Source organism: Gavia stellata, chromosome 17 (genome assembly GCF_030936135.1).
Source record: "Gavia stellata isolate bGavSte3 chromosome 17, bGavSte3.hap2, whole genome shotgun sequence".
Lineage (NCBI taxonomy): Eukaryota > Metazoa > Chordata > Aves > Gaviiformes > Gaviidae > Gavia > Gavia stellata.
In genome coordinates, this window is record NC_082610.1 from 716,425 (window position 1) to 730,407 (window position 13,983).

Below are 13,983 nucleotides of genomic sequence, written 5' to 3' on the forward strand. Positions count from 1 at the left end.
AGTATCTTCCCCTTACAAGCTTTAGTGTTTCTTCTTCAGCATTACTGTATTTTTCTCTTTTCAGTGGATAATGGATGTGATCTTATGTAATGGATTGGGAATTTACTGTGGGATGAAGACTCTGTCTTGGCTTTCTTTGAAAACGTACAAATGGCAAGGACTTTGGAACATTCCTACATACAAGTAAGTTGGTGTAGAAAGTAACTCCACAAGAAGTAGCACAGCACAAACTTTGGGCCCATGTTAAAGGTCTTGGTTGTTGAAGGGTTGTTCTGTTAAGGTTAAAGTGAATTAAAGAATTCATGTGTGTTTAGATGACTCAAGTATTTAGTAACTTATTACTGCATGGAAGCTTGTTTATGAGAGTTTCATTTAACTTGTGAATGAAATTGTTGAAAATATGCCTGTCTGTCATGGGCATTGCCTTATGTCTAGGAATAAGGGCATCTTGTAGAAATGAACTTATTTAATGAAATTGTTAAAGGAGATGCAGGAATCCAAGTCAGGATCATCCTCTCTCATTCACAGCAAGGATCTATTTGGTCCTTGTGCAAATAATGCATTTCCTAGTAATCAGAACTTCATAGGAATTGGGACACTGAAACTTAAAATTTAATAAATCCATTGTAGTATTGTACCAGTAATAAACTACCCTTTTCTGTAGTGTGTCTCTGCTGAGCAAAGCAGAACTGAGGAACTGCTTACTACAATGGGTGTAGTATATTAAAGTTTAAAATGATAGTCCAAATAACAGGCTTCTCTCTAACTCGGAATGTTAATTTCATTAAGTAGGAATTTTAATGGAGTAAATTGGAGGCATTTTGCATATGTGTATTGGTGCCTCACGTGGAAATGTTAGAAGATGTCTCTTATGTGCTGTTTCTTAATATTGCAAGAATGTGTTCTGCTTTTTTTTCAGAGGTAAAATGAAGAGAATTGTCTTCCAGTTCACTCCGTATAGCTGGGTCAAATTTGAGTGGAAGCCAGCATCCAGCTTACGCAGATGGCTAGCAGTTTGTGGCATAATCTTTGTAGTAAGGAAACTTCTCTGTCTTCTCTTTTCTCTGTCATTTGATTTGAAGTTTTGTAGCACTCAAGCAACTGTACAAATGGTAACTTAGGCTGAACCTCTGACATCGTCGTGTTCCCTTAGTTGAGGCTGGAGGAGATCACTTCCGAACCCTGCAGGAAAGGTGTCTGTTTCCATGTCTCTGGTACAGTTTACAGATCTGTTGCATAAGTATTTGTTCTTGCTTGCTGAACAATGTTGATTGGCAATGTAAGCGATACAAACTATGATCTACATATAATTCAGCAAGTAACTGCTGCTACCAAAACCATTACTTTGGATGAAAGTGTCTTTTTTTTCTCTCAGTCTTAAGCAGATACGTATCACATTACAGCTGGAGAGGACTGTAACCAAAGCCTCAGCCTTTTATATGTTAGCTCTGAGCAGCACAGCTCCTGAAGCGCACAGTTTTGCCTCAGATAATATTTTTATACAGACTTAAATAATTCAGTTATCCTAGGTTTATTTTTTTAATGTTTCACTGAACACGCAGCATGGGATGGTGTTAACAGTATCCAGCTGGACTAGTTCAGGTAATGTAGCTCCCCCATTTAGACAAAAGAGAAGGTTGGCTTCTCCAGCAGTCACAACAAATTGACAGTCTACCTGCTTCATCTAGCCATCTGAGTGGCTGAATTTGTATTATGGGAATGCATCATCTTGAATTCGTAACTTCCATTTCACAGTCACGGGTATCGTGCACATGACACTGATAGAGAGGATAAACTTGGCAGCTTCAGTGCTTTTTCCCCACTCCTGCCTCTTGTCAGCCGGGGGACTTTGGCCTTTGTGCTATCCATGGGATGTCACTTGGCTCTGTTTTGAGCAACTCAAACTTATTTCAATTCTGCAACTGTGAAGTTTAACTAAAAAAAAAACACCTTGGGACACTTCTACTGATTCCAGAGACAACGGGCATTAATCACTTTTTTATTACTGCTCTGGTACAGGATAGAACTCTGTGTATTTTCTAACAGTTGCTAGAACAGCATACCTTTAAGCATCTTGAAATACAGGGAATACGAAACCTGGTGGTGGTTTATTTTGGGGTCTGTCCAGTGAAGTTTTATTACGGTTTGCTGAGTGGGACACGTTAGTCAGCTTGGCAAGCCACCACCACCTCTCTCTCTCTCATAATAACATTGCATTTTACGCTGATGTCAAATTGCAGACCTGAGTGTGCTTCAGGAACAATGTGCTGTCTGTAAGTACACAAGCAGCATACAGCAGTGCCAGCAATGAGTGCCAGGCAGTTTGCAAACTCAGTTGAATACGAGTTCGCATCACCTGATTTCCACTACATAAAACATTTGCCAAGTTCACAGGGCGCAACAGACTTGTTGAGGTGCCCATAGTTTATGGGAGAAGTAAAGTAAATGTGCCTGCATAAATAAAATACATGTTTCTCGGAATGGTTATTGTGTGCATACTCCCAACTTTTTGCACCCTGAAAAAATGGGGGTTTAGGTTCTGGAGCAGATTTTGCAACCGAGAGAATCCATTGAATTTATGCTAGTCTTTGGTATAATAATGTTTCTTCTAGCAAAGCCTAGCTTCAGCTGACAGTTTATAAGCAGCTTCAGATATTGGCTCACTCTTTTGGATTAAATAATGCTTAATGCCATTTGTTACCATTTCTTTTGAAGTGAGAAAGTTGTGTCTACTTGCTCACTTAATCCCGTTGCCGGGGCAGCTCACTTGAGAACATTTTGCTATAAATGTATAACCAGTTCTCGGAAGTTGGCTTTGGCAGTGATGTTTGCACAACTGTGTAAAAAAAAAAAAAACCGAACCAAACAAAAAAATCCAGGATATACTGCTTATGCCTCTTGTTATTTTGGGATTCCCTCAGGCAGATTTTAAATGATAGGGAAGGGACAATTTGTTGCTTTTAGGATTTGTTATCAGTAGTTCAGCAGGTACTTCAAACTGCTGATAAACATGTTCAAAATTAGAGGCAGTGCTTATCCAGGTTTCTGTTGCGTCTTTTAATACCTCTTCCAACACAAAGAAAATTTTTAAAACCCCAGCTGTTCTTGGTCATTATTGCACCTGATGATGGTGTGCTCTGTAATACTGAATAGGACTTTGTGGTGTTAGAGAAATGGTGGGGGGATTCACGCAGGGAGAGAGGGAGATTCCAGGCTTCATTCAGTGAAGTCTTCTGAATGTAATTAAAATGTCCTTTTTCTCAGTTTTTGTTGGCAGAGCTGAACACATTTTACTTGAAGTTTGTCCTTTGGATGCCACCAGAACACTACTTGGTCCTGTTACGACTTGTCTTTTTTGTCAATGTGGGAGGTGTGGCTATGAGGGAGATCTACGACTTCATGGATGACCCGTAAGCCAGTCCTCTTGTGTATATACCATGTCAAGCTTCACTTGCTTTATTGTGATTTTGCTCCAGCTTGTTGGCATCCATCTCAGGGCAGTAGTTCAGCTTGTCGGGGACAAAAAGACCTAATCCCAAAGCATTTGCTTCTTTTGTTTTGGAGGTAAAATTCTGACTACATCTGGTTAGATAACAGCTTTTGTTAAGGGCATTCTATGTGCACTGTTTTTAACCTCAATTTTTAATAAATGATCACTCTTTTGAGAACGTAATGTGTAAATTAGCTGGAGTGCCACTGGCTTATGGGCAGAGAAGTACTGAACTCCACTTTCAGATCTATAGCCAGGAACTACAGTCCTTAGATGTGCCTTCTAAGGACAACAGGGCCCAAACTAAAAAAACATGTTTCTTAAAGGTGCTTCTTTTCTTGAGCTGTCTTCCAGCTGGTCCCTGGTCCTCTGGAGCTCTCATGGCACCCTCTTGCAGATCAGAGGACCCTTTGTAGCAAAGTGTGTTGAAGGCGAAGTGCACCCATACACAACAGTGCATGTACTTTCAGACTGTTCCTACTGAAGCATCGTATTTGTCCTTGCTGCTTTTGTTTCTGCAGACCATGTAAGACCTGAGAAAGCTTTGTTCTCAAAATCACATTTTCTTTTAAGTTTTAGTAGCAATGTCACAAATTGCCTGAGCCCACATCTTAAGTCTAAGACAACGTCTGGCTTCAAGGGATGTTCATTGTCTGTCGCTGACCAACGCCAAAAGTGTCTGTGTTCAGAATTTAGGGTTCCAACATTCTATGAAGATCAGTTTCCCTTGCAAGGCTTTGACTCCTAGAACTGGGAAGAAGGGTCAACCCACATTGCTTAGTCGGATTTCAGGACATTCAGCAGTGGCAGGCTGCCCCTGCCTTTGGTGTCGGACCTACTGGTTTGGGACGTGCCTCCAACTCAAAGGTAAGAAGAGGTCTCTGCCTCTCACTGGTGAGCTCCTCAGCACCATTCACAATCTTCTGGTCCTTGTGTTTGGGTTGGAAAAACTCCTTTGCCCTCTGTTCAACCACATGGCATAACATTGAGATTTAAGAGAATCATCAGTCACCGGTGCCTCATTGCTGATTCGGTTTGTTGCCATTCTTTCAGTGAGCTGGAGAAGTTCATCCAGCAAGCAGAGACTCTCACCCTGAACTGCATGTCTTCATCATTGCCACCACCACCTACTGTTCTGTTCCTCTTGGTGGGTAAGGTGACTAGCCCCCTCACTTCCAAGGTTCATGGCTCTGCTTGATGCACCACGGAGCTGACCTTATCAGACTGTTCATGCAAAATGGCAGAACTTGGCATCTGGTCCTACCTACTGTCTTCTCTGCGAAGGCTTTTGCGACTGGACTTTGATTCCTTCGTGCATTTCAGGTCATCCAAGCAGCGATAGTCTACCTTCGTTTTACCAACTTAACTGGGTGTATTTTCACTTCATTTTGAACCAAGGAACCGTTCTGCATTCTTGCTGTTGTGTTGTAGGGAGAAGCTGCTGGGGAAGAGCAGGCTGTACCAGAGGCTCCCAGCTAACAGCACATGAGAAACCTTCCTGACCTTTTCCTTTTGGAAACTCACTCAACTTCTTAATGGACAAAGGTTGGAATATTCCATTGACCTTCCTTGTCAGGAACATGGCTCATTGCCTTGTCTAGTGGCGACGGGATTGTCTGAGATAAACTGATGAGATCTCTTCAGCTAACCTTGCAATATTTAGTCTAGAAAGTAGTGAAGTTCAAATATGAAGACTCTTTCTCCTTCAGGATTCACAGTATCTGCAGATAGTTCTAGGGCTTTGCTTGCAGGAACTTGGTCTGAGCATGGTGACAATAAAGTATCTAGAGTTGAAATAGTCCAAGAAGAGAGGTGGTTCTTGAAGCTGTTCTCCAGCTCTTACATACCACATTCCTGTTGTGATCGACGTGCTGCTTCTGAGTTCTTGAGGACTGGCTATGTGAAATGTTCCTGACCACAAATACCTTGCTGCAAGAGTCTGTAGCATTTGACCTTGTCATATCTTCCTGGTTTCTAGTCTTCGCATCTCTTCGAAGGAGTCTGCATTGAGGCTGTGAATTTTAATTTCATTCATTAAATACAAAAAGGACTTTAATTTAAAATCTTTCACGAGTAGAAGGGCAGGAAACCAACTCTCTTCCTTGGCAGCTTTAGGTTCTGCACAGCTCTTCTGTTGGGGATACCTTTAATTCTTTTTTGTTAGTGTGCTGTCACAAGCTAGTGAAAGAAAAGGATAGCAAATGAGGAAGTAGATGAGCAAAGCAGAAAGCTGACCGAGTCATCTGAACAGCTTGAGTTCACAGGGAGAGATTTGCTGTTTCATTTTTTTTCTCTCTGTCCATGTGTTAAGGCTGGTTTCTGCCCATTTAATCTGTCGTACCAGATGAACCACCTGGAGCAGTTTCTGAAGTCCTTTCATCTGAGTTGGTCTAGGCAGGATACTTTTTAAAATGGAATGCACTCATCCCATCTGCATCAGCAATAACCTACACTTGATTTACTGCATCATATTTTATTCCAGTGTATTTGGATGTTTTTGTGTAGCTTGAACTTACACATTGGTTTCAAACATGACTCTGTCAGGCCTTGTGTTTAAGAAACTGTGTGTATTGTGTGCTTGACTTGCAATGAGTCCCCTGGATTCAGGAGAGGGAAGAGAAGCTCTGTTTGCTCTCCATGCTTTGATCCCTTCCCAGATACTGAGAATCCAAGGGGGTGCAGTGGAGCAGATATGTCTGAGCAACAGGAAAACGCCTGCTAAAGGAAGGATGCTCTCCCCAGTGCGGCTGCTGGCATCTGATGAGAAGAAGGGAAGAGAAGCAGGGAGCAAATGTGCAGTTGCGGCCCCCTCTGCCCCAGCGCTATGGGAGATGCCTGGAGCCTGTTCTGACGGGTGCGCACTGGGCAGCGGACCAGCTGGAGGCAGCAGGGAGTTGGGCAGGCTTGTTGCTCTGCCTAGCAGAGGGAAGCATTAGCAGAGCAGCTACTCTCCAAGGAAATCCTAATCAGGGATTCGTTAGGTGGCTTCTCTTTCATCCACTGCATGGCAAAAACAGCAAGAAGATACGGCCCAAAGGTCTTACGTGGCTGCTGAATATCGCAGCATTTACTAAGTCAGTGCCTCAGCCGGGCGGGAGGCTGTACATCACAGCAGTCATAGACCAGACTAGAATTTCCCATTGCTGCAATGCCCGAGAAGTGCTGCAGAGGTCGTCTTAACATGTCCATCCCTCTCCCCAGCCCTCTGTAGGGTTGTTATACCGCTTTGCTCCCCGTCTCCTCTGTCCTGCCCCAGTAGTTCTGCCACTTTACACTGAATTGTTCCTGGATGTGTGTCACTTCACATCTTACGCTGTGGTAGGAAGGGAATAACACAGTAAGCTGGACAAAAGAGAAAGGACCTGGTAGGAAAATGTACTTCAGAATACAGTATGGTTAAGTGAGAGGGCAAGGCCCTCTGCAAAATAGATGCTCCCTGTGGTTAAAGCAGAGACATGTGGAACAAAGGCAGAATAAGGAGTAATAGAAGGCAAAAAGAACAGCCACCTTTAAGTTTAGTTGGTGGTACTTCTATTTGCATGGTTTATCTCGAGCGTCTTCAGAAACATAATAATCAGTTAAGGTAGTTGGTTTAGGGCTAACAGGGAAGTGCACCAAAATGCTTCTTTGTGTAGATTTTGAGTAAAAGATACAATCCAAAGGCTGTTGAAGTTAATTGTGTGTGCTTGCTAGTGAAACAGATGGTGATTATGGTGGTTGAGGGTGTTGCTTTTCTCAAGTTCAGTCTTCCTTGATTCAAATCAGTTGGATTTCAGGAAACATTTAATTAAAATCATGCCTTTGAAAATAAAGGAAAAAAATACATACAACTTCTAGTAGCTTTGTCTTGGTTCTTTCCTCTCATGGGAATAAAATCCCATTTTAGATGCAGAAGATGGGAGATGGAAGAACAAAAATTTAGTGTACCAAGGGGGAGGTGATGTAGTTGACTCTGTGCTGTTGGATAGCACATCTGCATGCATCAGTGGGGCTGCAGCAGGCAGGATTTCAGTGCAATCCAGTGCATAAAAAAGAGCTTGTTCTGTTGCCCGAACAAAACCACATTTGATTGACATATGAATCATCCGGTCTGTCAGGTCAGTAAGCTGTAGAAGTCTAGAAATGACATGAACCGACAAGGTCAAGAAGTGGAGGATCTAGCTGGTTTAGATCAAGCAGCTTACCCAGGTTTCTAGCAATAGGCTGTTATTACCTGTGAGGGTAATGAGGTTTCCTGAAAGGCAGCCTATAGGTATTTTGGTTTAGATATTTCCCATGCAGGAATAGGTGACCCCAAAGATGCTGTCTTTTCAATCTCTCCTTCTGCCAGTAGAGCCTCTGAATTGATGTCTTGATTCTTCTGCAGTTTAATTTCTGGCACTACTGACTGATGAGTCCTTCACTAGACTTGTACATAGCACTGCAGCTTCTCATTGACTTGTCTGGTACTGCCTAAAAACAGACCCCGGGGATTAAGTATTAATCATGTATTTGCCCCAAGGTTGTGTTGTCCTAGAAGTGAAATGCCATCCTTGTGTCTTCCAGTATCTTGCCTGCTTGTTATTAAGCTTGCTTCTTTTAAAATCCATTCAGAGATCATTAGTGACAGCTCATTGAATACCTTTTTGGGAAGAGAGTAAGTTTCAGAATACAATTGTATGGGGGTTAAACGTGATTATGGCAGTGTGACTTGACATTTGCAGAGGAAATCTGGGAGTCGAGCTCCTGTTTCTTACCGTACCCTGAACCTCAGCTGGTCTCAAGCTGGTCAGATAATTGTTTTATGTGGATTTACCAATACCCTGAAAATGGGGATACTTCCTTGTGTCATGTGATAATGAAGTTTAACTTTTCACATATTTTCAGAGCCTCTCAGAGGAGACTTAAGTAATACCAACATGAAATTCGTCAGCCTGCATAGGCTTAGTACATGTGTAATCCAAACTAGACTTTTAGAATTGTGCAAAGCTGAATGAAATTATTACCCCAGCTGTCTTTTTACGAATATTTCTCTGAATGCTTAATTTTACAGCAATAGCTTTGTTTTATCTGTGCATTTATTTTGCAGGAAGTTCCATAAGAAATTGGGTCAGCAGGCATGGCTGGTTGCTGCTATTACTGCCACGGAGTTTCTGATTGTCGTGAAGTATGATCCCTATACACTCACACTTTCTCTTCCTTTCTACATTACCCAGTGCTGGATCTTGGGGATAATACTTGTGCTCACCTGGACAGCCTGGCGTTTCTTCATCCGGTAAGCCGTGTTTGATGTGATGCATTCAGGTCTGGCCCGGGTCTTATGGGGGGAGTTGTTTTTAGATTACAGCTCTTTTGGATGGCTAGAGCTGCAATGTTTTTGTGTAAGAATTATTTAATAAAGAGCGGGTTTTCTGTGCGTGATCCTGGCAGTTTTCTTTCTGGATCGAGCCTCTGGTAGCTTTGGTCTTTGTGGGACTACTTGCGTTAGTGTTGCTGTAGAAGCAGGTGAACAGTGAAGTGCCTGACTGCACCTCATCTTCCTGGATGAGTGAAGACGGCAGACGAGATCAGTGTTTCGTTTTTCCTGTGCTCTGAGTTAGACAAGACTTGGATGTTTTGCAGCGTCATTGCAAGAACAGTCTGCTGCGTTGCAATTGTCCAAGCTGTCCCAGTGTCAGCGACAAGTGAGCCAAGTCAAATGTGTTTGGTTTGGATGCTGCTCTGTGCAAGGAAGTGAAAAGCAGCTGCACAAGGCTGAAAGAATTACACTCATCTATAGGGGAGAACCCGGTGCAACAGCAGTGGTTGCTCTTGTTAAGCATGCTGTTGTGTTATGCTTCTGAAAGCGGTGATGATAGCCGGACTACTAGCAAGAAACACAAATTTCAAGCGAATGAATGCCATCAGTAATTTTAGAAATTTACAGCCAAAAGACTCAAGTGGGTTAAGTTATCCCAAGGGCACTTGCATCCAGAACAGACTTGCCTTACTGTTTTTATTGGATATTGAAATTGTTTATTCGCATCACTAGTTCACATCTGTTTGGTTTTCTTTTTAGTGACATCACTTTGCGGTATAAGGAGATAAGGCGACAGAAGCAAGAGCACAAATATGAAAAGGACAAATGCTTGAGCAACGGTGATGGACATTCATCAATACTGGATGAACAAAATGGGAACAAACTAAGGGAGAGGAAACTTTGAGCAACAGACAAAGGGCTAAAAGGAACTCGTAGTGCTCAAGTTGGCCTGGTGGACAGTTTCAACCTTATCCTACCTAACTTGTAATTTTCATTGTTAGCTTTTCAACGTGTGAAAATCCTCTCGGGGAAAAGATGTCACTTTGACATACACACCCTTTCTCCTCGTGTACACCTAGTCAGAGTCGGAGAAAGTCTGTGTAGAGGGAAGTCAGAACCAACACCGTTGCAACGAGATGGGATCTTCATTCAAGTGTGTTGTATGTCTTCCTTGAAAACAAGGTTTGGAGACAAGGGGCTTTAAAACAAAGTGCAAAGGGAATCTAGCTGATCTATTTCCAGTAAACTGTGAGATTTCCATTTTGACATTTGGGCATTAGGAACACTTGTTTTGGAGTGTACAGATACCAGACACAGGGAATGAATTACCTTTTTTCTGCTGAAACTACCTTGAGCTGTGGAGTAAGATTGTGTAAAGTGTTCGGCCACCAATTAACAGAACTGCAGTGAGATAAACATAGATAAACTGAAGCTTGTGAACAAGTTGCGTAACTTGCACAGAATGTAATACAGTACACTACTGTTACAGCCCCTGTAATACGGGGGTTATTGCCTTTCTCTAAACTGACTTTCAATATCCTGGTATAGCCTACAATAGTTTTATGTTGTATCACAGCTCTAGGGAGACAGACAACTTCTCCTTAGTTCTTTTTTCTTTTAGTCTTGGTCATCTCTTAAATGTAAGGGAAGGTTAAATAAGAAAGGTCAACTTGCCTTTCCTTCGCTTCATGGAGTAAAACATATTACAAGCAGAAAACTGGGAGTTACTTCATCAGTCTTAAGTTATTTGCCTTATTCTCAGCTCTTTTAGTTTGCTTACCAAGAGCGTTTCATTCTTGGTGTCTGCTGTACGGGGCACGTCAGGTTCTGCCATCCTTCAGAGCTGCCCCGTTCCTCCCAGGGTAACTCCAGACTGAGCAATCTCCTGAGTCCAACTGGAAAAGGCGTTCTCTGCAGTCACGCACAAAATAGCTGTTCATGTGCCGCCATCCCTGCCAAAAGAACAAACTGAGGCGAAGTGCATCGTTCTTCCCCCAGCACTGTGTAGCGGTGGAGGTCTGCAGGCCAAGCTAGACAGCGTTTTTGCTGGTGACTCAGCATCTAGGAAAAGAAATTGGAAACCTGGGCTGCATTTTTTTTCAGGTCATTATTCCAAAATGTAAGTGCTACACTAAGCATCAATTTTGTAACCTCTGCTCTAAGCCTTTGCATTGGCGTCTAAGGCACTGACGTAACCATATCACTTTTTAAATACTGTGATCTAATCTGGCTGTTAAAGGGTATTTTTCAGGGAAGTGTTTATCCAGAAGAAAATGACATAAACACCACCAGTAAAATTTCAAGAGTACAACCCTTTGTAAGTGGCAGGAGACTTGCAGAGCTGCTGACTAGCAAACATCTGCATTTTCGATCCGTTCTGGTCTTGTACGTGAATGACAACCAAAATCTGCATTTCTCCCGTGTTCACAGAGTGACCCACATACTTTCCACCCCTAAAGAATGGGCACTTAGCAATAGAGCAGTCTTCAATCAATCGAGCAATTTGGTTGCATCTGAAGAGCTCAACAAACGAAGCAGAGTTTACGGGGCAGGGGGGCTGCCCCAGTTGCTTAGCAGACGGAGAGGAGGATGACCAGTATGAGAGGTGGCATCGGGCTTCTTTCTCGAGTATGTACAATGTACTGTGGATAGTCGCTCAACGGCTGCTCTTAAATGATAGTATTTTGCTGCTGTGAGGTAGTGAAGAATATATGGCTGTGTAACTAGATGCTGACAGGTTTGTAAATGGGTGGAGTGCTGAGTTGAGCAAGTATTTATTTCTATGCCTTTCCACCTGGAGTCGTTCTAGTTCCAGCTTTAGACCAGTCTTACGAACTGTTAACTGTTTGGTAGCTCGTACCAGTGTGTTGTGCTTGTGTAGTCCCAGCTGAGCAAGGCTCAGGTGAGTATATCTCCATTCTGTTTGTGCTGCCGAACGCTGTGGCCCCCCCTCCGGTCTCTGCAATACCCTCCTGGGTCTGTCCATGATCCGGTGGTAGCAGGCACACCTGGGGAGGATCTGTCACTGTACCTGCCTCCTCCTCCCCTCCCCGCCAAGGGCCCGCTGATGTATGTTTGAAACAACTGGTGAAGGATCCCTAGTATTCTAGGTATTCTTCTATATATGTTCCCTATATTCTGGAGCTTTGACCTAACACATAAAACACTGACTTGTTTGTCTACATCCATCTGAACAGCTTTTATGGTTAGTCTGGATAACTGAACCAGTGTAATAAAGCGATGTTTGCTGGTGTGTTCTTTGGTACAACGTGTGCGTGCTCGTGGTTTATCTCGCTTGTCGCCTCACAAGTGGAACTGGGGGGCTGAGGGGACTTGGTCAGAATTCCCCTCCAGTAGAAAGGCTGGCAAATGCGTTGGCGCTGTCTGTAATGGATGCTGGGCCTTAAGGTAATGAACTCGTCCAGATTTTCAGAGAAACGGATGTTACAAGCCCTTGGTCCGCTGTTGTAATTCGGAAATGCTTCTTGCAGTACATTTACAGGGTGATCTTTAGACTGTGGGGCTATGCACAACGTGTTGAGTGACTTTGTAGTCTCAGTGCTTTCCCTTACAGAGTAAGGTCTAGCATTGCAGGTGGGCTCTAATCACTGCAGCCTTGCCTGGTTTTAGGAATCCTTTTGTGAGCATCTCTCGGAGAAGTACTCAAAAGCAACCTCTTGTGGAGAAGATGAAAGGACAGCTGATCAGCCTCACTTAAATAACATCTGGGGTGGCATAAAGTGCCACCACCCCTATGGAGATGAAAGAGGCAGCAGTCTCCCACTTCTAGACACCCCTGCATCTTGCTGCACATTTTCTTAGCTTACCCGCTTTGTCAGAAAACTGGAACGAGATACCTTCCTTGTGTGGGTGTGCCCTAATACTTGTCGTGAGATTCACCAAAGGTAAGTTGTTGGCTTTGGAAAGGAAAAACGCAGGGGAACGGGTGGGTGGGTGGGAGAGTACTCAGCCAAGGCTGTTGTGGGTGACTTCTTTTTTTCTTGCAAGTGGTTTCTCTTGGTTTTGGAGGCAAGCTAGCAGGGGATTTGACACTGCTTTGGGGTAGATAGTTTTGATGTCCCTCAAGCCCGCTTGTGTGGACTGTCATATTTGTTAAGACAGGATTTTAGGTGGTGGGTTGAAGTTGTTAATACTCTGCTAACTGCCTCTGAGGAGACTGCCTGCCTGCACCCTCGTTTCTGTCCCTGCTTGCCCGTGACGCAGTAGCGCTCCACAGCCCTTAGGAACTGGTTGTCCCTACCCCTCGCTGCACACGTGTGGCTTTAGCGAATGCAACCGTTGGGTTCGATAGCAGAGGGGCTGCCTGAAATTCCCTGCTGTTGCACAAAGGAGGTGCCGACCCCGCGTGGTGCCGGGTACGCCCTTCTGGGTGACGATTCCAGGGGAAACGGCTGCTTCAGAGCATCTTGAGTTAACTTTACTTAATAGCTGCAGGCGGTGCTTTGGAGGTACCCGCTGCATGGGCTTTCAGTGAAAGCCTGCTAGCTTGAGCAGTCAGAAAACAGTTCGATGCAAGCGGCCTGTACCCTGCGGTCTCCAAAGCTCTGATCATCGCCAGTTTGTGGGTCCATCTTGCCACCCTTTCCTCTCCCCCCGGTCGCTATTCCGGCTGCCTGTCGATAGCAACAGCAGCCAGGGCTGCAGAAGGATTTCTTTGCTGCTCCCCCCCATGACTTTTTGGTCCTATTGCTGGCCGTAAAGGGCCTTATGATGCTTTTGGCATCATCAGCTTCTGACATGAGTGTTCCACTCTTACTTTTTTTTTAAGCTGGACTTGCTATGCTGTGCCTAGCAAAGGAGTAGGCAGTGGCTCTTGCTCACCTGCCTGTGAATGCCAGGTGAAGGAGCAGCGGTGATTTTGTTCCTGCCAGGAGGTAAGCCGGGGTGGGCACACCGGGTCTGCTGGTGCTCTTTTTCTCTCCTTCCTCAGAGGTACCTTTTACCTTCACTGCAGGCTCCCACCAGCAGAGGAACAGAGATGTGGGCTGAGCAGCGGCAGGGCTGTCGGAACATGTCCTGCCTTCTGCTCGTCAGCCCCAGGCAGTTTGTCCTTTAGGTTCGAGCATCTTCTTCTGGGTTTTTATCTGTTTGGCATTTTTTTTCTACAAGGATAAGTGGTCTCTTTATTATTTTTATTCTTAAAAGGTTGCAGAGCACTGCTCTAGATGGTGTTTCCTACATGAAGTCAGACTTG

General features: G+C 44.0%; 1 protein-coding gene across 1 annotated transcript in view; it reads left to right on the top strand.

The window, feature by feature from the left end:
- The window catches only part of PTDSS2 (phosphatidylserine synthase 2), a 44,302-nt gene extending 32,277 nt beyond the window's left edge, over positions 1-12,025 (top strand). The window contains exons 8-12 of the mRNA XM_059825795.1: positions 65-183; positions 920-1,034; positions 3,265-3,410; positions 8,559-8,744; positions 9,528-12,025. Of these exons, the coding sequence (XP_059681778.1) occupies positions 65-183; positions 920-1,034; positions 3,265-3,410; positions 8,559-8,744; positions 9,528-9,672 (711 nt within the window). The 3' untranslated portion in view covers positions 9,673-12,025. The remainder of the gene's footprint in view (positions 1-64; positions 184-919; positions 1,035-3,264; positions 3,411-8,558; positions 8,745-9,527) is intronic.
- Positions 12,026-13,983: the final 1,958 nt, after the last annotated feature.